We start from the raw sequence: 27,020 nt of genomic DNA, 5'->3' as shown, positions 1-27,020 counted from the left end.
GTCTCACACATCAGGAACAAGCTGAAACCCTGTTACTGTCTATGTTCTAGCTGGTAAACCAATGAAGAAATAGAGGCTTGAGTAAAAAAATATATCAGTTTGGAATGCTTCTGCAGTTGTCTGCTCTTGCAGCAAGATAAAGCAATAAAGTAGCTTTGAGAAATATTTGACACATTTTCTGACATAATTTGTCTGTAAGCAGTGATTCCTATATAGCTCAGTTTTGCTGTTTTCCTCCTGTAACAACATTTCCTCCTGCAGTTTGCAGTGTCTTTCTCAAAATAGAGAAAGATAAAACTAATAAGAGGCATAGTACTTCCAGAGTAGTAGAGATCTGACTTTATAAATCCTAACCCTGTTAGTGATGCCTTCACAATAAAAATTGTTTTCTGTGTTTTCCTGGACTTGCCATTTGAAGCCTTGTTTGTGAAGTTTCAGTCAGAGTAGCAGTGCTGTGTACACTTGTGTATTGTGTTGAATTTAAAATATAGTTTAATCAACTCTTATGATCTGGTTATGCAGCATTAAATTAGTAGACCCCACAAGTATTTAGAAACGGGCATCTGTTTAAAAAAACACAGCTGAATATACTTTGAGCACTTGTAAAGATTTATTTCATGCCTCTTGCTGACCATGGACCCATGAAACTGCAGATCGGTAATAAAGAGCAGTGCCAGGTATACTTACTTACTTACTTGCTTTTCTTTTCAAAAAGATTTTGTTTATCTGCAAGATGAAGTAAAAGATCTTTGGCATATGAAGTGATTCTAAACCAACCTTAAAGCTACATTATGAGTTAAAACAGGTATTCTAAGTTTCTCAACCTAGTCCTAGTAAATTATATTTTTCTTACAAAAAAATTTAATTGCTATTTGTTGATGTATCTTGCAGTGAACTTAAATGCTTGTAATGACTAACAAACAGAGTTTTTAATATATATGCATATATATATACATATACACAAATATAATATTTTTATTCTTGTGTTTTATTATTTTAAACTTGAATCAAAACAATATGTAATAATGTAATTTTAGGAAAATAAAACAGACCTATAAGTTTTGTCACTGAATTTAGTACACTGTTAATTAAAATAGAAGATATGTGTAACTGCTGTGGTCAGACAGTCATTATGGAGAAGACATATTCACTTAGTGTTTCAATATTGAAGTTCTGGAAGTGTCATTCCTTAAGCAAGATTTGCCTCATTAATGAACCAAAGTGAATTGTGAGAAGGGTTTATGTTTTTGTTGGCTTGTTTTACCTTTTCATGTTACCCATTGGTCCTGAGTATTTTTCTCAGAAAAGGTGAGGATTTACTCAGTCTTTGTTATATCAACTAAGTCATTAAAAATTCTTAGGAACACATAAGGAAGATTAAATCCAAACAGACTATTTCAAACAACCATTCCAACCTAGTTCATTCTGTGAACCTAAAGTTTATGGGGTTTTGATAGGGATTCCTGGGGTTTTTTTGTGCATAATAGACTGTTATGTAAAGCTCTTTTTTTCTTTTTTTGAGTGGAGGGGTTTTTGTTTGGTTGGTTTTCTGGTGGGTGTGTTTAAGTGTACTTGGTTAACCATTAGGACTGTATGAAAAATATAGTTGCATTTTTATGAAAGACACATAATCTTGACAGAATCTTGTTTCTGATTATTTGGTGATATGCGAAAATTAAGCATGCTATTTTAAACATCTTTGCTGTGTTTTGATTCAAAAAATACTTGATGTTTATAGAATTTGAAATGTAGTATTTGAATTAAGCAACAATGTTTTATGGAGATTTTCTTGGTTTTTATTTTAAATTTTGTGGCATCTAGACTTGACTGTTCAGCCTTGTATAACTTGTGTTCTATCACCCGTTTCTACCCAGAAGCCCTGATGGAATTCTGTGACTTCCCTTGCATGTTGCTTTTGATGTCTGATCTCTTTTGGTCTCTTTGATGCTTGTTTGGTGCAAGGTTGGCACATCTTGCTATCCAGTTGTATTTCCATAGTGGTAATATTCTTGAAAAATACTGATCTGGCCATGGTAGCTTCACACTGTTGAAAAGTGCTTTAGCAATGGTCAGCTCAAGAGCAAGGCAAATGCTCCCACACAACATCACTTTGCTGTAGATAAAGGGGCCTAGTTTGGTGAAAATTGTGATCTTTGTCTAAGTTTCAGACTGTCTCAGGCATACAAAATGATATAGTTCATATACTCATTGCCTTCTTCATCTGGAGTACTTTATAGATGTAACATTCAGTGAAGAACAACTGAAGTGGCAGGAGATGTCAGAGACGGAGCTGAAGTGGCTCTTTCTGAACATAAGAGGTATTTGGCCTTTCTTGGCAGAAAACAGCTTCTTGCCAGGTATTACAGAAGGGCCAGTCATCTTTAATACTGCTTCACTGGTAGTAAATTTTCTGTACTTTTTGTTCATGTATAGATTATATCATTGAAAAATAGAGTAAAAGATAAATTATTGGCTAATTAAAACAAAAAAAAATAGAATTGGAAAATCTGCATGACAACTTAGTATGTCTTTTAGAGCATACAGGTAAGAACATTGCAGTCTCTTAAAACACTGCACTCTGGTTTTGATTTACTCTCTTCATTTTCTTTTCACCCTATACCACTTGGTAGGGCTGGGTAATGAAATTGGGAATGCAGGAGTGAAACTGAGCTTGGTAAGAAGAGGAGGTTGACAGCAAGGTTGCGTTTTGGATTTTGGTCATTGTTTCCCACCACCCAAATCTATTTTTATAGATCTCAATGCATGAGTATTTCCCCAGGTTGAGTCTGTTTTGCCCATAATGGAAATTGATAAGTAATCCATGGACTTGTAGATGTATTTTCTTCCACCTTTCTGTTGAGCAGGGGAAGTGTGTGAATGGCTGGGTGGGAGTTTGGTGCTTAGCCAAGGTCTACCCACCAAATGGTTCTATGAGCAGCTCTCACATTCTCTGAAGAAAAGAGAGTTACATCAAAGAAATCTCCTCTTGTCAAACTGTGACTGGTCCCATGGACTCTGAGCAGGGCACTCCCAGCAAGGTCAGGTCTTGGCTGGTGCCTTGGCTTCTGTGCATAGTGATTCCTTCTTGGGCTCAGCCTTTTGCAGTGCTCAGTGTTCATGGGTGAGTCACCTCCTGCTTGCTGTTCAGGGTTATTATTTTTTATTTATTTGTTGCATTCTAATTTAGGCACTTGGCATAAGCTGTCAGTGGCCTCCCTGGTGATGATGTCTTTTTGATCTTGTCTATGTCTAAAGCCCATCTGCTGATGTTACCTGTAGTGCTGTCACTGGTTTGCATTTTGGTCCAAGTGTAAGAATGCAAAGCTCTTACGAGTTCATCCATTCTTCTTCTTCTTGTCCCACCCTGACCTAAACCATTAGAATGAGGTAGATGTTGTTCTTTGGGCAAGCTTACACCAGTCATCTGACTGGTATCATCCAAAGAAGTAGAGCTGGACAAAGGTAATCAAATTCCTGTCTTCTGAGTGACACTTCCAAGCACACTTGGACAATACACAGTTGTTTCTGTCACTTCTTGAAGGCATTAGGAACAGAAGGTTTGAATAAAGGAAATTAGGAGTGTTTTGTTGCATGTGTTCTTCTATTTTCACTTAGTGAATTGACCTTAAAGAAAAGAGATAATATTTTAGATAATTTCTCATTTAACTTTGCTTTCTAAAACAATATTCTGTATAGGCTGAGGAGTGAGTGTGATTGCTCTGGCATTTTGTGAGAGTTGTTTTCTGCTTTTTCCTAACCTCTTCCATTATCTCTTGCACATAGATGAAAACAATATGACTTTCCCAACCTTCATAACCTTATTGTCCCAGATAATTTTCCTCTTGCTTGAGTATTCTGTACAGGCTTAGTCATGGTAAAGTCACAAGTTGTATGAAAAGAAGCTAATTTTCTTATGCAAAATGGACAGTGGGCTTTCACATAATTTTCAGTAGCCATTAGAGAAAGTGTTGTAAAAAGCAAAATTAAAGAAGTGCACAGGTTTGGAATCTGTGTTTTTATGGTCATGATGCAATATGGTGAGTGCTGTAGGAAGTATGCTCAGGACTTGTGAGCACTGTTTCTAGAAATAAGAAAATAGCTAATGGGTCTATATAAAAAAGTGTCACTCACTTCGCCTGATCCCAGTTTAGTGAGAGCTTTGGAGCCATTTTGGTGTCCAAGGGTTATGCCAAACCAATCTGGAAAAAAACAGTAAGCTGACTCTCATTGGTAAGTGATGTTTTAATTTTTATTTGCTGTAGCTATGTTGGTAACTACCCAGAACATGACTGGTATGATATGTAATTGGATCTCGTAACTTCTAACTTTTAATTGTGTATAGACCTTACTTGTTTTATGCTATATTTAACAATGGCTTTGCTGAACTATGTAGAAAGTAGCTTTTTATCTATTTTATGTATGCTGTCTCTACATGGGTTATTTTCTGTTACAGGAGCGTGTTGCAAATAATTGTGAGCAGCTTAGAGATCCTTTAGGGCTTTATAATTACTCAGCAGCCATGGTGAAACAGATTTGATGCTAGCAGCAAGGGTTCCTTGGCTAATATAAATACTTGAACTACTGATTACAGCCTCTGATCCTCTGCCAGTAGTAATTACATCCTCTATTTCTCCGCCCTGGGGGTGCTGAACTGGTGTGACTCAGGAGAAACCAAACTTCTGCAGTCTGTTGCCAGACACTTGGCCAACACCATTGTATATTTTCATGGCTCCCAACGGATCACAGACTGTGGTCTGAAGAATGTTAGAGTGATACAAGAATACAAAGGATATTTGGTAACAGGTTTTGCTTAACAATATGTTCTTGCTTCAGAAAATGGATACCGGCTATGTTCAAAGAGTAATGTTTGGAGAGTACATTCTTCATGAAAACTCTTTTTTGTTACTTCCTGTATTTGAAGGCATTACTGTAAAGTAGCTTACCTTACCTTCTGACATGCACTTGCAGTATGTTTGGGTTGGTTTTCCTTTGCACGTTCATCTGGCTTCAAACAACTTATGTCTTTCAATCCTTTTGGTTGCTGGACTCCACAGTCTTTGGTGCCTGTTTTTGTGTGTGTGGAGTTGTTGAGGTGGCCAGCAGTGCCTGCACAGTGTGTGTGTATGAGGAGTACATGGTCAGCCTGGCTGGGGTCAGCGGCTGGGAAGGAGAACATCCCTGGGGCTTGAAGCCATCAGCTTCAGCTTCACTTCAGCAGCTTTCTGTGTGCCCTTCTGCTCTGAAAGGCACTGAGCCACAGGCCTTCATGAGGGTCAAACGCAGGTCCCACTTCCATAGTAAAGTTCTAAGGCAGCAATATTTCTTTTTATAAATAAGTAGCTGTTTTGAAGGCTTGGTTTTCTGCTTCGTGGAATTTACTTCTGGGGGAAGTGTTCTTGTGTCAGAGTGTATTTGTTTATTCAGAACATTTGTAATAATTGTAAATGCAAATAACCATTTAAAAAAATTAGAGCATTGCATATCATTGGAGTTGCTAGTAGTTTTCCTTGATAGAAGTGTCTTTTTCTGTTTTTGAAAGAAAAGACTTAAACATTAACTCTTACTCATGTCTGAGGAGTTGTTACTGGCAATTGAGAGTTGAGATGAAGTAAAATGTTGGAAAATGATGATAAGTAGGCTCAGATTAATGCTGGGTTTTAGCCATTTGAAATTTGAGTGCCTGTCATGTTTTTAGCTCTACTCACTGAAGATAAGAATGTAATCACTGGTACTTGAACATATGGGAAACTGGGGCTTAAAACTGTTAAAGGCTGGCAAGATTTGATTTTGCTTCTTAATAACAGATAATCAATATTTTAAAATATGCACAAATGAGCAAAAGTGTTCCAAATACCTTTTTACTTTTAAAGGATGGATAGTTTCCCAAGTTTAAGCAACAATTAATTTTCAAGCAGTACTACATATTGAGAGAATGAAGCAGTTGAAATTCAAATGCTGCCCTCTGAGTTTTGAAAGTAAGAGATTGGTGTCATGCAGGCTGTTGTAATAAAATCTTCTCTATGTTGTTTGTTTCTAAAGATCAGGTATGGAATTCCTAACGATTATTTAAACTTATTTGAAATTGTATTTGTAAATTTTTCAAGGGAAAAAAGTAAATATTTTGGAGATTTGAGAAGCTCATTAAACACAGAAAAATGTTTTACAATAGTATCCTTTTTCCCTAGATTTTAGTGTCTCTATCTTATTGTTTAAGGACTGAATTAAGAGCACAGCCTTGATAAGAGTCAACTTCAGGAAGTACTCCTGGTCTTAAAGAACAAGTGATTTTTAAGATCTTTTGTTAATAATTTTTCCTTTAAGGAAATCTAAGAGTAAAATGGTCTTGTTTCAAAAAAAAATCCCTTCATTTCATCCTCCTGAAAAAAGACTTGACAATCTTGTTAGAATTTTTTAGGAAAATCATGAGTAATTTTTAAAATTTCTCTACCATGCAGATGAAAATGTGGACTTTGGAGGCTGCTTAGAGAATGGAAGCTCTTATGTGCAAAACAGGAAGGCTTAGGAGTTCGGAAATACTTGGTACTGTATTATGGCTGTATTATGTATTTGATTTTCAGCAGGTTACCCGGGGAGATTGCAGAGTCCCCATCCTTGGAGATAATCAATCCCTGCCTGGGCAGTCCAGGTCAAACAGCTGTAGATGCCCTGCTCAGTCTGAGGGCTGGGACCAGATGCTCTTCAGAGGTGCATTCAAACCTCAGCCACATTGTGAATCCCAGCTGGTGAAAACCAAATGCACAATACATAATACAGACAGCCTTTTGTGGTGTTCAGATGGGATCTCCTGTGTTTCAGTTTGTTGTCCACATTTCATCTGGTCCTGTCACTGGTAACCCATGGGAAAAGCCTGGCTCTTTTGCACCCTCCATTCAGGTATTTTTATGCATTGGTGGATTCCTCCAGAGCCTTCTTTCCTCCATGCTGAACAGTTCCAGCTCTCCCAGCCTTTCCTCACAGCAGGTGCTCCAGTCCCTCCATCTGTGTGGCCCTGTGCTGGTCTTTCTCTGCTATGTCCATCTCTCTGTTAGAGGGGAGCCAAGAACTTGGACACATAATTGATTCCCAGTAGTAAAATCCTATTGCTAATAAAATCTAAATATCTCTTCTGAAGCTCTGTAATAAAACTGATTTATAGTATCTGATTTTTATGTAGTAGCAGACATTTATTTCCTGTAGTGCACGGGGCTTTAGTGATGGGGTTTGTAAAGATAAAACACATAAGAATTTTTAACTGAATGTTTTTATCAAGGCCTACATTGATAAAGCCCTGTAGTAGTAATGATGACTATGGAAAATGAGCTTTTAATCAAGTATTTTGGATGGGTATGTAGAGAGTTGTTTCTTCTCTTTTTGACAGTACAGTCTTCAGCACCAGAGAGCTTTTTCTAGCATGGTTGTTCTTAAGGCAGTTTTGGAGCACAGTGCTGGACTGATGAGAAACATCAGGTGATGGGAAACACCTGCCATGGTTTGTGACAGTGACTTTGAGGGTCTTTAAATAACAATCTTTCATATGTTCTAACCAATTGCTTCTTATGTGATATTGGCTAGTAGCTTCTACCAAGAAGAGATTTTATGATGATTTTGGCTTTCTTAATTTCCTTCTCACGAATGAAGTGCAAGGGGCAGGGTGTATGTGTGAAACTTGAAAATCATAACATTAAGACCCTGGGGAAATCACTGCTGGCTGAGTTACCTTCTCCCATATCAGTAATGCTCCATGGATGCAAGTTAATTAAAGCATCATTGTATAGTTGAGCTGAGGAATACATTCCAGGTTACTTTAGAGTATTGGTATCACCATTTAGTCTGTGAATCTGGGAGAAGGACTGGGAAAGCAACAAACTGTTCATAAATTATGCCAGAAGAAGAAACAAAAAAATCTGCAGGCAGCCAAAGAATAGTAAACAGTAATGAAGAGATGAAGAACTGTTTGCATGAATCAGAAGTTCATGGTGAAATAAAATGAAATAATAAAAGAAACAATCTCATTTTCCATGCTTGCTGTGAAGGCGAGTGTTCCAGGACACTGTTTATTTGGTTTGAAAATAACTAGGTATCTGGAAGTTGATGCTAAAAAAGGACTCAGGACTAAATTAAAAGTTGAGAAAGCTCTCTGTAAAGGCCGAGTCAGTGGTGAAACAGTTGATAAAATCACTGAAGAATGTTCACAACAATGGGAAGCAGCATTATTTAACAGAAGATTTGGAGTTTGCTGACAAGGTAGCTTCTTAAATGTCTTCTTCAATCTACATATAATTAAAGCCTGAAACACACTATGCACTATTGTAAGAAAGGTGGAATCAATAACTTATTTTGGGGGGAAAATATCTAATGAGCATCTTCATAACTGTCAACTTCAGCTTTATTTTAGTATGCAAAAAAGTACAAGAGATGAGTTCATTTGCATGCTGTCACCCTCAAATGCAAGTGAAATGGTTATATGCAGAAGTAATAATGCTGCAAAACCCAGCAACAGCTAATTTGGCAATTAAACAAGGTTTAATGATTGAAAAATTTTGCTTTAAAGACTAAATATGAGACTCTAATCCAGGTGTTATTTATACCTCAGTGTAAATATGAAAGCCTAGACATTTGCAAATGGGAAAAAGAAATCAATTACTTTCAGAAGCAAGTGCCTCAGGAAAACATTAATTATTATTCTGAGTGCATTTGACAAATGCTGAGCTGAAATTAGTGGACTTCAGTTTCTTCAGAGTTCTTAAAGCATTAGGTGAATATCCAGGACATGCTAGCAAGGACATTATTCACAACTCTTAATTTGTTTCTTCTCTTATGGAAAATTTTTCATTTGACAGCTTGAATTAACTGGCAAAATGAAAAGAAGACATATATAATATTTATAATTTAGAATGTATATTTTACAACATAATTTATATTTTATATACTTGTATATAGGTTTTAAATGTTTAGATACAGCATCTAAGCAACATTGATAACAACTGTGCCCTGCCTTTTAGAGTCCAAAAAGAAAATGAGAGTGCTAATAATATAATTTCAATTCTTTTGTTTGTTTGTTTTTTAAAAAAGTTAGTTACTGTCTTTGTTTTGCTTTCCTCAAGCATAGAAGGCTACTTAGTGTTGTGTGTTATTTTCTTTTGGCTAGCTTGTGTTACTGTGAACAGGGGGGTGTGTGTGTGAGGAGTTGGTGGGGAGTTTTATGTAATCAAATAACAAAACAAAAGCAAACCCACCAAACCAATTTCAGCCTTATATTGAGACTCATATCATCCACTAGGGATTCAAGAGGGAAATTTTTTCCTGTTCTTTAGAAACGTCAGAATTGTTACATTTGTACTAGAAGCCAAGTAATGCTAGTCCATTTTATTTCCTTCCTTTCATAAAGTTGGTGGTACTAGATGAAAATAATTTAAATGCTTTATGTATTAAATTATATTGGCCAATTAAAAAGAAAAGTTTCATAATGTTGAAAGCATTTTTGCATAGTTTTGTTAGTTTTGAAGAATGTTTTTTGCTGTTATATAGGTTGTGTGTTGTGGAATAGATATAACATGAATTGTTTGGTGTAGTTTTTATTGAGCATATTTCAGTGTAAGTGCTGCTGAAATAACTTTTAATAGCTGAAGAAGCCTTGCCAAAAATTACTTATTAATTTTGTACAGTGCTTGAGATTTGTAAGATGCTGTGAAAGGTTAAACCCCAACTTTTTTCAAAAGAAAATTGATCAGTGTTAAAATGTCAACTGTCTAGGTACAGCAGCTTACTGGCATGCAAGCACTGCTCTCTCATTCCAGGTTCCCCAGCTGCATAGCATTTGCATTGTGACATTTTCTAACAACATTAGCACCATAGTTGATGTTTCAAAATCAATCAGTTTCTGTTGGTATGAGACAGCCTGCCCCTTAGTTGGATGTTGAAGGTGTTTCTCTGGAGCATAATTAACTTGAATTCTTGGGTTCTGGCAATATCTGCATCTCATGACTTTTACTGCAAAATCATACAAACCAGGTAATATAATTCTGAAATGTCTTTTAAAAAAATAAATAAAGGCAAACCAAAGTAATATTAAGGTTTTCTCAGAAGTACAAAACCTTTCTAGACATTCAGTCTGAAATTTAATCAAAAGCAAGTATTTTGGTGCCTGGTGCATTAAAATACCTTACTGGAGAATTCATATCCTTTAATACTGCATTTTAGAGAATAGACAACTAAAATTCAGATTTTGTTTTAAAATTTTAGAGTTTCTGTTCATCAACAATGCTTCTAATCAGAGAGAAATGATTAAGTCTTTTGCGACTATTACTTCCGGACTATTTAGGCTGAATTCTAGAATAAAATGTACATGAAAACTACATTGCTGCTGAAGGCAGATTGCAGTGGGAAAGAGATTTTACATGAATGATTTATGTATCAAATGTCATTGTATATTAGAGTTTCCATTTTTGTGAAAGGCATGGCCTTATATATGGACTGATGGACTCTGTGTAAGTGGAACTGATACTTTAAGGCCAGTTATTTATTATAATCTTGCTGGATATTTGCAGAATTCATGTTCAAGACCAGGTTGGATGGGGCTCTATCTGGTGAAAGCTGTCACTGCCCATGACAGGGAGTTTGGAGCTAGATGAGCTTTAAGGCCCCTTCCAGCCCAAAATTCTTGTGATTCTTTGTTGATCCCATAAATATGTAAAGAGTACTCTGAGATGTGTGTAGTATATTTATAACAATATAGTGAATGTTATGACACAGTCTTTAAGTGAGTAGAACTAAAGTGCTTCTACAGCATTATTTTTAACCTGTTCCATATCTTAAAATGGGAATGAGGAGAGGAAAGCTTCCCTAGGCATTTGTAGCATCTCCTGAAGATTGTTTTTTCTTTTGATCAAATGTATACTTCAGAAGGATAGCTAATCTAGATAAACTAGGGTTAAGGACAAAATTTGTAATTAAGGAAAAACTTTCACAGAAAGCATCTTACTGTCTTCTTTTGTTTCTCAGTTACTCCCAGTGAAGGGGGAGAACTGGGATCTGTAATTCTGACTTTCAGATATGGCATGGCTACAGTATACTCAGTAAGAAAATCCTATAAATTGTTTGGTTACATAAAATTTGATATTCTGTTAGATTGGTTATATTTAGAAAACATCTTAAAATGCTGGCCAAACAGATCTTTGAATAAAGTTTGTCTAGTACTGATGAGTTAGTTGGAACAAGTGTAGTTAGTGCCTGTTAATGTTAAATAGCTATCGCTAAAGGCAGTCTCTGTTTCAAAAAGTTCAAGAGGAGGACCTGAATAGGTAATGTAGTGCTGGATTATTAGAGCAAAAGTAATTTTATTTCATTCCACTAAAGAGAACTTCTAATTGTGTACCATTCCTTTAGATGAGTTACTGCTGCCAGGTAGTACTGTGATGTCATATTTTACTCATGTCTTAGTTTCCATTTTTATGGAAAGAAGCTTCTACTTTCTTTTCCTGTTTCACTTTGCTACTGTGCAGGCCCATACTCAGCTGGGTGATGCATTTAATGGGAACAAATAGCCCATAGTGCCTTTGTTGGGCACACATAGGTCAGGCAGTAAGTTGGGCACAGGCCCTGCAGACAGACCTTGACAAATTAGAGGGTTGGGTGATCACCAACCATGAAATTTAACAAGGGAAAGGGCCAGGTTCTGCACCTGGGATGGGGCAACCCTGGTTGTTGCATAGGCTGGGGATGAGAGGCTGGAGAGCAGCTCTGTGGAATGGGACTTGGAGGTCCTGGGTGATGGAAGGTCAGATCTGAGCCAGCAGTGCCCTGGCAGCCAGAACAGCCAACCCTGTCCTGGGGACATCAGACCCAGCATTGGCAGCCGGGCAAGGGAGGGGATTGTCCCTCTCTGCTCTGGGCTGGGGCGGCCTCACCTCCAGTGCTGGGGGCAGTTTTGGGTGCCACAATACAAGAAACACCTCTAGAAACACATCAAGCTGTTAGAGTCCAAAGGAGGCCACAAGGATGGCAAAGGGCCTTGAGGGGAAGCTGTGTGAGGAGCAGCTGAGGTCTCTTGATCTGTTCAGCCTGGAGGAGACTGAGCAAGACCTCACTGCAGTCTTCAGCATCCTCATAAGGACAAGTGGAGGGGCAGACGCTGATCTCTTCAGTCTTGTGACCAGTGACATGACTGGATCGAGGTAAAAACAGTTCATTAAATGAAAAAGGAAACCAAAACACCCCACAAGCAATGCTTGCCAGCCACAGACTGATGCCCAGCCAGGTCTTGAGCAATGGCAACTTTGGAAAAACTACCCCTCAGTCTTATTGCTGAATGTGAGGTTAGGAGGTCACCAGCTCAGCTTAGCTCTGAGGTGTCTGTCTGCAGCTCACTCTGCCCCCTTCTCTGATCATCCAGGCTTTGGGACTTGAATTGTGTTAAGGCAGCAGTGTTTTATAGTCTCTATAAATTAAACTGCTTCAACATGATCACAGTATGGAGCTATGCTCTTTACTTGACATGATTTTCATGTCTTTCATGTATCTAAAATGTCAAATGTCATGTTTTTGCTTTTCTTCCTCTGGTATGACTATCTTTATGTTGAGTATCATATAGAGGTAGAAGCAAGGCCGTGCTTGCAGGAATTTGTCTAAATTTCATTTCAGAGTCATTGGAAAAAGTCTTCAAAATCTCAGTTTGGAATGTGTAATAGGGATCATCTTCTAGAAAACTGCTATTGAAAAAGCTCATAAAATTCTTAGCGGTTTAAAACACCAGCAATTATTTTCCATGACTTTTGTCAAAGCTGCTTTTATTTACAGTGTGGCTCTGTTAATAAAAAGATATGGTTATAAGAAGAAACTTTATACTTGAAAATATATATATTTTTTTTTTTTATAATCCAGGCAAGTTGAAGGAAAATGTTCTCTTTCAATTAAAGTTGTTCAAATATTTTGATGAGGTCTCCTCAGCTATGTTTAAGGAAAGCTGTCCTTAGTGGTAGATAGAAAAAAAGCAGCATCATGAGGATCCCACATCTGCCTGAAATTAAACATTTGAAATAACTGGACTAAGTGTTTGTTCTAAGATTTGCAAAGTGTTAGATCTTATTTTCACTGATAATGTGAAAATAGGATGGTCTGTAGAAAACATTACCTTGTCCAGGCACCATAATAGAGGAAAATAAGGAGTCATTTTGCTCCTAAGATTTGCAGATTCAGAAAAATATTGACCATGTGGATTCTCCTTTGACTTCAAGGGATTGTTTTTGCCCTTTAAAGGCAGATTCTGTAACTGCCAAGCATAGGCGACCTCTTCCATATTCTTTCATTGAAATCTCAAGAAAAATCTTGGTTAAAGATCACTAGGTCTTGGTTCTGCTTCAATTACTGCAAGTCTCCTAAATTAGTTTTAAACCAGTGTTTTTGTTAATTGATAGTGCTTACACAGAAATGTAGTTTATTGTATATACAATTTGTATAATAATGTTGGTACTTTTTCAGGTTTTGAATCTTACTTTTTTTTGCTGCTTACATCATTGTCCAGTCAGACTTTCATAAACATCCTGTCATAAATGCGTGCTTTTTTTCTGATGAAATGCAATATTTCAAGTACTGCATAGAAGAAAATACAGTATGCTTGTCCTATTTAAAATTATACCTATGTGTTTGTGTGGAAAATTTTCAAGAGAAATATAGGTTGGATATTAGGAAAAAGTTTTTCATGCAAAGAGTGATAAAGTACTGGAACTGTCCTCCCAGCAAGGTGATGGAGTCACCATCCCTGGATGTGTTTAAAAAAAGACTGGATGTGGCCCTTGGTGCCATGGTTTAGTTGAGGTGTTAGGGCATGGGTTGGACTCTGTGTTCTTGAAGGTCTCTTCCAGCCTTGTGGTTCTGTGAGTGTGCACACAAATACTGTTTTCTGTATCTCTTAAGTTAATAATGGAGAAAGAAACATTGTATTTCAGTCAGTTCTGCCTTTGTTCTGATAACTTTGGTTGGTGTTTAGAAAGCTTCCAATTTCTTTTCAGAAATAATTTCTGATTGTGTTTAAAACAAAGTTAGAGAGTTACTTTACAAGAGATGTGAATAAAGAATACTTATATTGACCTTTAATACTGCATAGTAGGAAAATGAGTTGTTGTTTTTTTTCTTAATTAAAAGACACTTCTGAATAAATTCAGAGTTTACTGAAGTTTTAGTGTATCATATGCATCTCAATCTAGCTCCATAAAACAAAGGAATGTGGATCATGCTGTAATTGCCAAGACATCTGCCTCCTTTAAGAGGAGGGTGAATGGGTTGCTGAGAGTGCCAGGTTAATGTTTCCTACAGCAGCCAGGTCGGATGAGTACATCTGGCACAGCTGGGGCTGAGAAGAGCCGTGATGTGACAGTGACTGCTGCAGTCCAGGGCTCCCCCAGCAGCAGGAATGGCCCCTTCCTCCTTCCCTGCTGTCCCTGAGTTCAGTGGCTTCAGCCTCCCCTTGGCTGCTTCCAACCCCCTCTCATTTATTAGTGGATGGTGCTGTGAGCTTGGGGTGCATGTTTCAAATTTGATCCCAGTCTGACTTCTGCCAGCAGCAAAAGTTGTGAAATGGGTGTTACAAATGGTTGGTTTTTCAGGAGTTAGATATTTCTAATTAGTATGCATAATAATTTAGTTAATTAATACTGCATGCTATTTTTGAGTTACCTGTAAAATACTTAAGACCTTCATGTTTATTTACACAGTGTGAAATATCTTGAAATTTCTACTTTGTTCAAAGGTAGTTTTCAAAATACAGCCTAAGAATCATGGCAGCCACAGAATCCTGAAATGCTTGTTTATGTTCAGTATTTTGAATGAGATGTATGTCAGAATTATCCAAAGAGCTATGTTTGTAACTTTTATAGGTGAAGGTAGCCACCTTATGTACAGATACTAAGCAAATCTAATACATGCATTTTTCCAGTTATTTTAGTTAATGCACCAGTCAACTAATATTCTATACTAGTGTGACATACAGATTGCTGGGTTTATTTTTGCATAAAAAGTTGAATTTTTTAAATTAGTCATATGAGTTAGAAGAAAAAGAAATGTTTTAGAACAATCAAATTGTATAACGTGTTATGCCCGTTTAAAAGAAAACAGTGTACACAGAGGCATGTTTATATAAAGTCACATAGTGCTAAATTCTATGTAAAATTGCTTTTATACAAATGTAAATGATATATAATATCACTTCATGATTTATATTTACATTGGTAAAAGTCTGTCTAGGCACAACATCAATTTTAGTTCAAATATGTTTGGAAAAACATATACCGCTTCCAGTAATGTCTTGCTATTTAATTCTAATAGCATTTTAATTTTAGACAAATGATTTTTCACTGTTTGTTAACTTGTTCTGCTAGCTTCAGATTCTGGAAGGCTATGCTTAGTTATTTTTAATAGGAAAAATTACGACTTACCCAATATTGTATAAAGTTGTAACAATGCAGTGTGACTTCCAACATAATTCCTGCATCGTGCTATCAGATTTTTTAAGCTAATATTTTATTAATTGTACTAATTTTTTCTTCCAGCTGACAGCACGATCACTACCTTCCATACAGTCCGATGAAAGACTTCAACCTCTGCTTAATCATCTCAGGTAGTGTGAAGAGAAAGCATGACTACATTCCTTCATACAGATTAAAGTAATTGTTTTGGTAGAATGCCTTAGGTACAGGTTTTTTACAGACCTCATCTGTGTGATTGCCTTTGAAAAAAAACCCCAAAGTAATTCTTCAACTTAACAAAAGCTTTATAAATTACATGGAAAATAGTTTATAGAAGTAATGTTGCTTTTAAGTAACAAAAAATAGTTGTAGCTTTTATAAAGGTTGATTTTTTTTTTTTTTTATGGCAAGTGAAAAGTTGTTAAGCTCCTTTATAAACAAAAACAGATTCCAAATTACAGTGCTCAGAGCATGGGCCTTCCTTGTTGCTAATATTCTATGCTCCCTGCTCTTTTGGGAAGATTTTGCTGTCACTGATGAATGGAGTACTAATTTGTTATTTTAATGGACTTATGTAGATTGCTGAAAGTTGAACCATTAGAGTAAATCGTTCTCCTCCCTCTTAGTTGTGTGTGTGTGTGTATATATATTTATATCTGTGTGTATATATATGTACATAAGCTTTCTACTTTATTTGGAGAAGAAGGTAAGTAGAAGACTCTGATCTCTTTCTTATATCTGTCTATATATATATATATGATTTATTTTCACCACTTTATATGGGAGACTTTTCTTGCTGTGGTCATATGCAGGAGGACAAGGTCCATACAATTAGAGGGAGCTGGTTTAGAATCATGGAATGATTTAGCTTGAAGTGAACCTCTGGAGATGATTTAATCTAGCTCGTGTTCAATGAAAATCTGGTTAGATGAGGTGTTTCTTTTTGTATAATTTTTAATGTCTCTAAGAATAGAAATTTACTTAAATATGGGATGTCAACAATGAAAGCAGTTTCTGAACACACACATCTTGGCATTAAGATCATTGAAATTATGTTGGATGAATTAGAAATGGAAGTGTTGAGGCTCCATCATGGCATCATTTCATGGGGAATTGGGATGCAGATCTGGTTTGCTGGATCCTGCTCCTTATTTTCTACAGTGCTCTGCTGCTTGAGCTATCTGTTCCCAAACCCTGACATTTTATTTTGATTTTTTAAAGTCTCATAATTTTTATTATATAGGAAGAGTTTTATGTTTTGTTGTTTTTAGTGTAAATCAGAGCAGGAAAAATAGCTTTCATATCTCTGCTTATTTACATATGATTGAACTTTGTTCAAGAGCAATGAATGAAAACAAAGATTGCAGTGTTATTGTTACTGTTACATAGCTGGGGGTACTTCTGAATGCCAATAACCTTCCATGATTTTAGTACCCTACATGTTACTGGGGTTGTAAAAATATGCCTCAGTGGTATTCCTTTCTTAATTTGAAGATCAAGAACAATTAAGTTAGGTTTTTATAAACTGTGCTCTCTAGGAGTAATTACTGAGAAATTGAAAATTTCTTTTGATGTATGCTCTGTTCTGTGTAAGTGGAACAGTCCTTCAGTATCACCCTCAGTTCTGTCTGTGCTTATTTTTTTTTTTTTTTTTTTTTAATATGGAAAAAGGAAAGGTTCCAAAAGAAGGTACTTCAACAGGGATGCTATACCCCACATTTATGCCAACTGGTATTTTTGTACATTGTTATGGTACCTTGGGTATGTATGTTGTACAGCTGGTAAATCACTTCCATTTTCCTTTTTTGAAAAAGGAGTGACTGTTTCCAGTTTATTTTGTCACCAGCCAAAAAAATGATACAAATGCTTCCAAGTTGCCCCTTTGAAAGTTCCTTTAAAATTAACAAAATATATCAGATGTTGCAACTTGAAAAGCGACCTCTGGCAGTGAACAGACAGGTGACCACAGAGAATTTAGATGCTTCTATAGTAAAATTAGTAATAATAGACACACATGGTTTAAATAGTTTAAATTATTTATCCCTTTTGTGTGATTAAAAAAAAAATCTATTAAGTACCGTAATAGTGGAGTACCTAGGGTCCTGTCTTCTTAGCCTCTGCTTTGTTGCCTTGGGTGATGGAATTGAGTGTGCACTCAGCAAGACTCACATGATATAAAACTGTGGAGAATGGTTTGCACCAGATGGGTGCTCTGCCTTTGAGATGGACTTGGGCAGAAGGGAGAAATGGGCTGCCAGGAGCCCTGTGAAGTTCAGCAAAGGGAAAGAGCAAGGCTGGCAGCTGGGGACGATTACTCCATGTGCCAGTGTACGCTGAGGGCTGAATGGCTGTGGGTGCAGAGGAGGCCCTTGGGTCCTGCTGGGCAGCAAGCTGTGAGCCACCAGAGCACCTGTGAAGCAAAGGCAGCTGGCAGCCCTCTTGCATGGCACTAGCAAGGGCACTTGCAGCAGCTCAGGGGAGATGATCCTTCCACTACTCAGCCCTGGTGAGACCACATCTGCAGGGCTGTGACCAATCCTGGGCTCCCCAGTACGTACAAGAAGAGACTGAGAAAACTGAGGTGGTTCAGCCTGGAGGAGATAAATTTCAGCAAGTGTGTGTGTGCATTTCATCAGTGCATGTAAATAGGTGTCTGATAAGGAGGAGTAAAAAAAAAGAGAGAGTTTTCTCAGTGGTATCCAGTGATAGGCCAGGAAGCAATGGGCAGAGACTGATACACAGGAAATTCTGCCTACACATAAGAAAGCACTTTTTTTTTGACAGAGTGGTTGAACATTGGAACAGGTTGCTCAGAAAGTTATGACTCTCTGTCCTTGGATATGCTCAAAACCCAGCTTTATGAGATCCTAAGCAACCTGCAAGCTTTATGAGGTCCTGAGCAAACATCATTTTGAGCAGGGGTCGGACTAGATGATCTTCAGGGGTCTCTCTGCTCTAAACCCTATATGATCCCTCACCTCTCCTTTCAGATGAAGGCCAAGAGGGTTTCTTTGCTATGTTTGCTCTAATGCTTTATGACATCATTTTATGACTCATGCTTTATGAGTCCTAATTACCGGGTTTCTAGTTTTTGCCTGATACGAAATATTTGCAGCCTATAATTGATGAATTTTTTCTTTCAGAATTTTTAAACTTAAAAATATTTTGGAACTGCTTTAAGTGATGCCATACCGTTTGCTTTCTTTTTCAGCCATTCCTATGTTGGCCCAGATTACAGCATCCAAAAGAACACTGGAAAAATTTCTCTAGAGCAAATTGATGCTGTAAGTTGTGTTTCTGGAGTCATATACGATGTTGATGTGTAACTTTTTAAGTTCAAGTACTCTATGTACAAACTAAATATAAAGCCTTTATCTTATTTTTATTCGTGTTTGCTTTGTAACTGTTGAAGGAAATTGTGTTGAAGTTCAAGATGGAGCAGAATTAGCTGAAAATGCATCTAATCAGGATTCAGACTCAGGGTGCAGTTGCAGTGAAATGCTTAATTTGCTGTTCAATTTTGTGTACTTTTACAAATACTTAACATAATTATAAGCAGAATACAACAAAATTTTCTTATTTAACAATCTTGCAAACCATGAAGTTTATGATTACTGTGTTGCAGTATTAGTCTTTCCAATGCTGGTTTTTGATTTTTGACTTACAGGCAGGGTTTTGAAAACAAGGAAGTAAATAAAATGGAAGTAAAACATGGGATGTAAAACACCATGGATAAATTGTACAGAGTCCATTCAAAACATATTACAGCTCCTTCATCTGAATTTTAGGAACTGTGTGTTTTTAGCATCCATCTTAAACCATGATAGTGTTTCTCTGGCAGTGAATTAAAATCCCCTCCCCTTCCCCACCCCCAAAACTCTGTAAAAGGTCATTTGGCCATTCCAGATGCAAAAAAAAAAAAAACCAGAGTCAAGAAATACTGTAATGCAAATGTGGGTATATTTTTCCTGACAGCAATTAGACCTGTGTAACTTTGTAGCTGGAGACAGTCTGATAGTACCAGCTGTATTACTCTGTCCTCTGGATTTTGTTCTTGAGATGGTTGTTAAATTGGATAGTCTATGGACTCACTTGTGTTAAGAATTCAGTCCCAAGGCTCTCTGTACAGGCCTATCTTTTCTTCCAGCCATTGGCATTTTCAAATGGAGCTAATTAATCGCAGTACACACATAAGCTGTGGATTAAATGATCAGTGTGCCTTAAACAGAAATTCTTTTCCCGTCAGCTCTCTGTGAAGTCGTTCCCCCTGTGCATGCGGCAGCTGCACAGAGCCCTCCGTGAGAGCCACCACCTGCGCCACGGCGGCCGCATGCAGTACGGGCTCTTCCTCAAGGGCATCGGCCTCACGCTGGAGCAGGCCCTGGAGTTCTGGAAGAAAGAATTTATCAGAGGAAAAGTGGATGCTGATAAGGTAGTTAAACAAAATGTAAATATGGGGATGTAGTTCATGTGTAGGTTGAATAGATGCTTTTTGAAGTGGAAAATTGGGCAAAAGGTACACCTTTTTAAAGGTGGGAGGGTTTTTTTGGTCTCTGCTTATAGTTTTAGTCATTTTGTTGGGTATTGACCTGAACTATGGGGAAAAAAGGCAAACCATAAAGAGGCTTTTATAAGTGTGGACTAGAAAAACCTTTCCAGTAAATTACTAGGAAACCAGTGTCCTTTATGAAATACAGGTACTATGTGAGTAAATAAATTCACCAAGCAGATCAGAGACCAAACCCAGTACTGTCTGAAAGACAAGGTTAAACTTTTTTGTTGTTTATTAAAAAAATATATTAGTTGGACAGCTCTGTGTGAAGTAGTCTTGCCTTAGGAAATTTACAGTTGAAGAATGAAAGAAGAAACTGGGGACAGAAGACAGAAGAATGTGTTCAAGGAAATAGTGAGAAAATACTATTCAGTGCAATGGGAGGTATTACTGACATACTAGTCATTGGCCTCACTCTTGCCAACATTTTTGGGAGTATTGTGGGTGAGGAAGCTGTAGTGTCTAATTTTTGGAGGATTGTGGACTGCTCCTTATCTTGAACATACTAGGTACTATGAAGCAGGCTTCCTCCCTCATCCTTCTCTGCCTGCCCTGTGGTATGTGTAAGAGCAGAGTTTCAGACTTCATCTGTATTGTGTGGAGTGTACTTAGTATTTAATATTGTGAGATCTCAGCTTTCCAGAGTACCGTGAAGTATTTTTGGAGGGCTTTGCAGACAATCTTTCCTTACCTTAGGTTGTCTGGGCCATTGCTATTTATAGAAGATACAGGGGGAAAAAATAAGATGGGCTAAAATGAATTGTGGTACATATGCCTCTTTCAAGATACAGATGATATATCAACTTTTCTGTAAATTTTGTGGAAAGGAGAAAGGGATTTAAAGGTATGATTTGAATGAGTATTTAAACCTCTGTTTATCCAGTTCCTCAAATATAACTTGATTCAAAAGGAGATAGGTAGTTTGTTAAAAAAGACTTCAGAAAGCATTTTTTTACAAAAGTCTCAAGAACATCTCAGAAGACTGGCAGTAAATCTTGCAGTGGAATGCTAATTAATTACTAGTTGTGTTGGGTTTATGTGCAGGTTTTGGTAGTGTATGGGGCTGCAGGGTTAGGTTATGTGAGAAGTTGCCAGAAGCTTCCCCTATTGTCCAACAGGGCTAAAGCCAACTGGCTCCAAGAGGGAGGGGAGCCCTGTGGCCAGGGCTGAGCCCATCAGCAGTGGTGGGTAGTACCTCTGGGATAACTTATTTGAGAAAAGGGGGTAAAAATCCCCTCACAATAACAGCTTCACCCAGTGAGAGGAGAGTGGGAATATGAGAGAGGAACAGCTCTGCAGACACCAAGGGCAGTGCAACAGAAGGAGGAGGAGGAGGTGCTCCAGGTGCCAGAGCTGAGATTCCCCTGCAGCCCCTGGTGCAGCCCCTGGTGAGGCAGCTGTGCCCCTGCAGCCCATGGAGGGCCAAGGTGGAAAAGAGATCCACCTGCAGCCCATGGAGGACCCCATGCCAGAGCAGAGGGATGCCTGGAGCAGGCTGTAGCCCAGTAGGAAGCCCATGCTGGAGCAGGCTCCTGGCAGGACCTGTGGCCCCTTGGAGAGAGGAGCCCACTGTGGAGCAGGTTTGCTGGCAGGATTTGGGACCCCACAGGGACTCACACTGGAGCAGGCTGCTCCTGAAGGACTGCACACCATGGAAAGGATGTGCTGGAGCAGTTTGTAAAAACTGCAGCATGTGGGAAGATTCAACGTTGGAGAAGTTCATTGTTTCCTGTGGGAGGGACCCCACTCTGGAGCAGAGGAAGAGTGTAAAGATCCTCCCCTGAGAAGGAAGGAGTGGCAGAAATGTGTGGTGACCTCCCATTTCCTGTCAGCCTGCACCACCTGTGGGAAGAGGGAGAAAAATCAGGAGTGAAGTCAAAGCTGGATGAGGGGAAGGTGTTGCAAGATTTGTTTTTATTTCTCATTTCCCTCTTCTGATTTGATTGGTAATAAATTACTTTTCCCAAGTGAAGTCTGTTTTGCCTATAACAGTAACCAATGAATGATCCCAATGTGTGCTTGAGTCCTTCGTTGTATTTTGTCTCCCCTGTCCACATGAGGAGGGGAGTGGGCACCTGACATCCAGCCAGGATCAACCCACACTTCCTGAATTCAGGAAAATGCAGAATTTTCAATTGACATATCCTGTGTCTAAAAGAACTGAAAGAATTAAAACAAATTATTAGAAATGATAAAACATTATCACATTAGTTATTTCTATTTTCAAAAAATATTGGGAGAACACATCTGATTCCACCTACTTGTGCTTTGGTCAAATATGTACATGCACATGTATGAAGACCTGTATGTACCTTGGATCCTGTTTTCAATCACAGAGTTATGACTTTCTATTATAGCATCTCTGTTGATAGGCCCTAGAAATAAATGAAGTTTTATGATCCTGTGTTTAGCTTCAAGAGTTAGAAAGCACATTGTGAATCAAACAAGGAGTTTGCTTACTACATTTTTCACAAGCAAGCTGCTACATCCATATAATTTTGGTCCTTTTCAAGTTCTAGATAACCAGCTTCAATCTTGAATAAAAGAGAAAACTAATTTTTCATGTCTCTAACGGAGGTTGGTGGCCTGTGATTTTTCACAGTAGTGTCATACAGTGTTTAATGTCCTGAAAAAAGGAAGATTAATGCAATTCTTATTGCTATTTTCTTCTTTTGACATTTTTATTTTCTGGCATTCGTGCCATTGTTCCTTTCTTGTAGAGTGGAGATAATTAATTACACTGTTTCATTTTACTGGAGCATTGTGAAGACATATGCATGATACTTTGTAAAGATTAAGGTTAATGTTGTATTACCTATTGACTCTCATATTGTAGAGAGGGAGTGTTCAATTTGCTGGAAATGGTTATGATTTCAAAATTGTTTGTTCATTTTTGTCTTTAATAGCTGCAACATCTATGGCAATTTTCAGTCCTATGAATTCTTGGCACACACCTTCAGTCTTCAGCAGGAAGGAAGTTACCATGAGCACATTAGCAGTGAACTGGCTAAGCATGGTCTCCAGGCTGAGCATAGGCATATGGACAATTTGCACCAAAAAGAACTCCTCCTGTGCTCTGAATAACTGGTGCAGGTATACTTCAGGCCTCATTGATAAAAACACTGTAGAAAAGCCTGTAAGAAATTATATTTTACCTTTAGAGAGGAATACATGAAGTATGAATGAAGTGTGAAATCATGTAGTCATTAGGGAAAAATCAAGTAACACCTGCAAAGAAGGAAGGTGGAGATGCTCTGTTGGTGGAGTGGGGGAGGGAATGGTCATGTATTGGCATGTTCACAACAGGGATAAAAGCAGAATGCAAAATAAAACATTTTCTAATTTAGGCACTGTAATTAAAATTACTCTGCAAATTGCTAGGTTAAGAGTGCCTAAATGGTAAATTGTTGTTTTTCAGATGAAAGGATTAACTGCCAGATAGGAGTAGATGCGTTACTTCTGAATGAATGGTTGTGCCAGTTGGCTTCATAACTTCAATGTTATTTTAAGACTGGGGTTTTTTTCTATAAATTGAAATCTTACTCTAAAAATATTGATTCTCATAGATTCTTTCACTATTCTTGCTTAAAAAGTAACTCCCAACCTTGTCCAAAAAAAGACCACCAAAAATGGTGGGGGGATGTAACTCCAGTGTGATATAAAAATGCACAAAGGTAGTAAGATGACAAGACAAATTAAATAATTAGAGTGCAGATGTAAAAATGCTTTCATAGTTGAAAATAAGTCCTCTAACAGATATCATTGTAGTGGAGTTTGTTTCTGTTTTCAGATATTTTTGTATTATTAACCTGTGAATGTGAAAAGGAGGAGTTGAAAGATAATGCAGTATTTCAAACAAAGGAAAGAAGGAATGCAGAATCAGTTTCTTTAAGGTGTTATTCAGTTACTTCTTTAGTTAACAGCCTGGATCTGAGATTTTTATACAGATGGAAGGCTTTAAGGCAGCTTCTCACTTTTTGCTTCCCACTGCTACTTATACTTGTGATACATGTTCTTTTTTTCTCAGCAGTTATTGGTGTATGGTGGTACAAAATGCCCTTTTCTAGTACTCTGATTTTTTACCTCTTTGTGCAGAAGTAACAGTTGCTGGTTATACACTCCTGTGTTGAAAAGTAATTCCTTTGGTGCTGCAGTTTGACATTGCACTAGTTTTAATTATTGTTGCATAAGCTACTGAAGCACAACTTAAAATTGTGCAAGAGTGGGGGGGTTTATTTATTCAATAAATCTGCAAAACTGAAGTATTACTATATTTACAAAATTATCCTTGTGATAGAACACTTTCCTTGTCTTTTGTGACTTCTTATGGCTCTTTAGCCCCTGTGTTGTAGGACCCTTTAGAGATGTGGTGGCACTCAGGCTGGCAAAGCCTCTTATTCATCCTGACTCATTCTTCCAGATTAACTTACTGTAGTTTCTATTACAGTAAGTTATTATGTTGTTTCTATTATGTTGTTTTCTATTGCAGTTGATTGCAAATGGCAAGGAGCAGGTTGTTTTCTAGTTGTCTGAGGTAAGCCTCCTCATCCCTTCTTGCCAGTGAAGGTCCTCATGACAGATGTTTTGCTGGAAGAAGAAAGAGGAGAGTTCACTCAAATTCAGCCTTGCTCAGGGTCTGTTTTTGGTAAAAAAGCAAGCCCTTCGCAGTGAAGCTTTTGAACTTGAGTTGATCATTGATATATTTTACATGTTTCTTCCACACTTGGTGGTCATGTATGAAGCTGAGGACAGATAATGTGACAGCCATATACTGCATCAATACACAAAGACATATGTCTCCTACTCTGTTAAAAAACAGTGAAACTTTGGGATGATGATATGTCCCAAGTGATAGTTCCAGTGACTTTATTTTCCTGGCTCTATGATTTCTTTTCCAAATGCTCTTAGGAGGTTCTTGAGTCTAAATTCAAGAGTGAGTTTTTACCTTGAGTGCAGAGGGCTGGTGATGAAGGCCAACCAGAAATTCCTTGAGAGGGAGCCTGGACCTCGTGAGGTCCTGTCCAGCCTGAATTACCCTGAGATTCTGCAGCAGGGCTGAATCCGGGTAGAAGCCCGTGTTTGTGGGAGTCAGCCACTAGAGGGAGACAAGATAGTATGGAATAAACAAATATAATGTATAGATGTAAATTAGAAGTGTTCTTGCTCTAATGTGTGTAAGTCTATACAATTATTTAAAAAGCCCTTTGTATTTAAATGGAAGTAGAAGTAGGCACTTGGCAATCTTCAGGTCAGTGCTTTTAAGCACGTGCAACTATCCCCAGTGCAATTTATAATGCTTGGATGGTTCTTTAAAACAACCTTCACCTGCTCAAATCCTCAGGAATGTTTTCTCTATGAGTCAGTTGGTTACATTTGGGTTTGATATTTTCATCTCTCAATTCTTAGAGATTTCTGCGTTGTTTTGCTCTTAGATTTTCTTTTTCTTACTCACCCCCTTTATATTGGGTATTGCTGGCTACTATTTTTGGAAAGTTTAGATTCGTAAATCAGAAAAGGATCTTTATTATCTCATATTTTTAATTATAATTCTCTAATTGAATGTTATCTGCTATTTTTATTCTTTAATTGTTTGAACTGTAGAAATCTGCAGGCTAGAATGACATTTTGGACAGCAAACCACAATATTTAATATTTAAGAGATAAAGGTAAAATTGAAATGCCTCTATATGGATTAAAATCTCATATTAAAAAAATGTGCATCAGTAGTACTGTAGTGTAAATAGGTGGCTAGGCTTGAATACTTCTGAGATGTATAAAGACTGAAATAGAACTTGAAGAAGGTTTTGTTTTCTCTTCTAGGACATCTAAAACAAAACTGTAATAAAAGTGCAGCATGTATTGGCAGTAAGATCTTATTTCCTGAATTCTGCAGTGAAGGACTATGTCATGGTAACAAGTATTAGTATAGTAAAAAGTGGTGTTGTTGCTTTCATTGGTTATCAGGGACCTAGATATTCACATTATTTACTAAATTGTGGTTTTGTGTTGAACTTACCATAAAATCACAAAGTATTTTTCCTTCCACCAGTAACTGTAAAAATTGGCTTCAGTAGAACCACTTCTGTATTTGTCTTTGTAAATTTGGAATTTACGATTTCCTACTCTAGTTGTAGTGAAATAGAACAAATGAATTTTAAAGATTTTGAGTGAATAATTTTTATTATGTTTTCGCAAAATTGCATTCCATTCATAACATTATTATATATTGAATGGCAATGCTTATGTAGTATCACTGTATGTTTCAAACAGTATATTTCAAAATGCATTTTGTATTCTACAAAGTTAGCTCTTGAAATTTCTTTAATAACAGGCTTTAAGTGATTTAATTGTCAGAAGAAACATGAAAATGCATTTTTCATTTGCATGACTCATTTTTTTTCCCAAACATACTGTTTAGTTTACAATAAATCTTTTCTTTCAATGCAAGTTCAAAGAAAAATACAGTAATGTGCAGTTGTTAGGGGTCTCAAGACAATAAGTAGATCATCCAAAGCTTGCATACTAGGCATGTAGGCTTGAACTAAAAATTAATATTTAGTTTGAATTTTAACCCCAAAGGCTAAAGAAAAGAGCTAGATAAAGAAAAGAAAGCCAAGTCTATGAAATCAGAATATTTATGCATAACTGCAAAGTGATTCGACCAAGATATTGAGTTATATTTTGAGATGTTTGTTAGGAATTGAACAGCCTCTGAGACAGTGACACACTGAACACCAAGTTAAAAAATGATTCATGTTGGTTTCCAGAAATCAGCTTAATATGTTAAAAAATTATTCATGTTGATTTCCAGAAATCAGCTTAATATCAGTGAGTCAAACACCAGGAGATCTACTCCTTTCATATAATTCCTGAGTGGGTTTTTTTGCATACAAATTGCAACCTGGAGGAGAAGAGGTGTGTTGTTCAAATGGGACATAACTGTTTTTGTAGGTGATATTCACATGAAGACAGATGGCTGCTGAGTTTGATGAGCTGCCTTGATCCTGGCT

The 27,020-nt window shown here is 37.3% G+C and overlaps 1 protein-coding gene across 1 annotated transcript in view; it reads left to right on the top strand.

Moving 5' to 3' along the window:
* PRIM2 (DNA primase subunit 2) overlaps nucleotides 1–27,020 on the top strand; it is a 90,773-nt gene that overhangs the window by 38,163 nt on the left and 25,590 nt on the right. Inside the window, exons 8-10 of the mRNA XM_054280191.1 lie at nucleotides 15,543–15,610; nucleotides 18,670–18,742; nucleotides 19,705–19,890. Coding sequence (XP_054136166.1) covers nucleotides 15,543–15,610; nucleotides 18,670–18,742; nucleotides 19,705–19,890 — 327 coding nt within the window. The remainder of the gene's footprint in view (nucleotides 1–15,542; nucleotides 15,611–18,669; nucleotides 18,743–19,704; nucleotides 19,891–27,020) is intronic.

This window comes from Melozone crissalis, unplaced genomic scaffold, assembly GCF_028551555.1.
Source record: "Melozone crissalis strain CALT ecotype California unplaced genomic scaffold, PUWL_Pcris_2 ptg000027l_1, whole genome shotgun sequence".
In the NCBI taxonomy this organism is placed as follows: Eukaryota; Metazoa; Chordata; class Aves; order Passeriformes; family Passerellidae; genus Melozone; species Melozone crissalis.
This window is presented reverse-complemented; position numbering and strand designations above follow the sequence as displayed.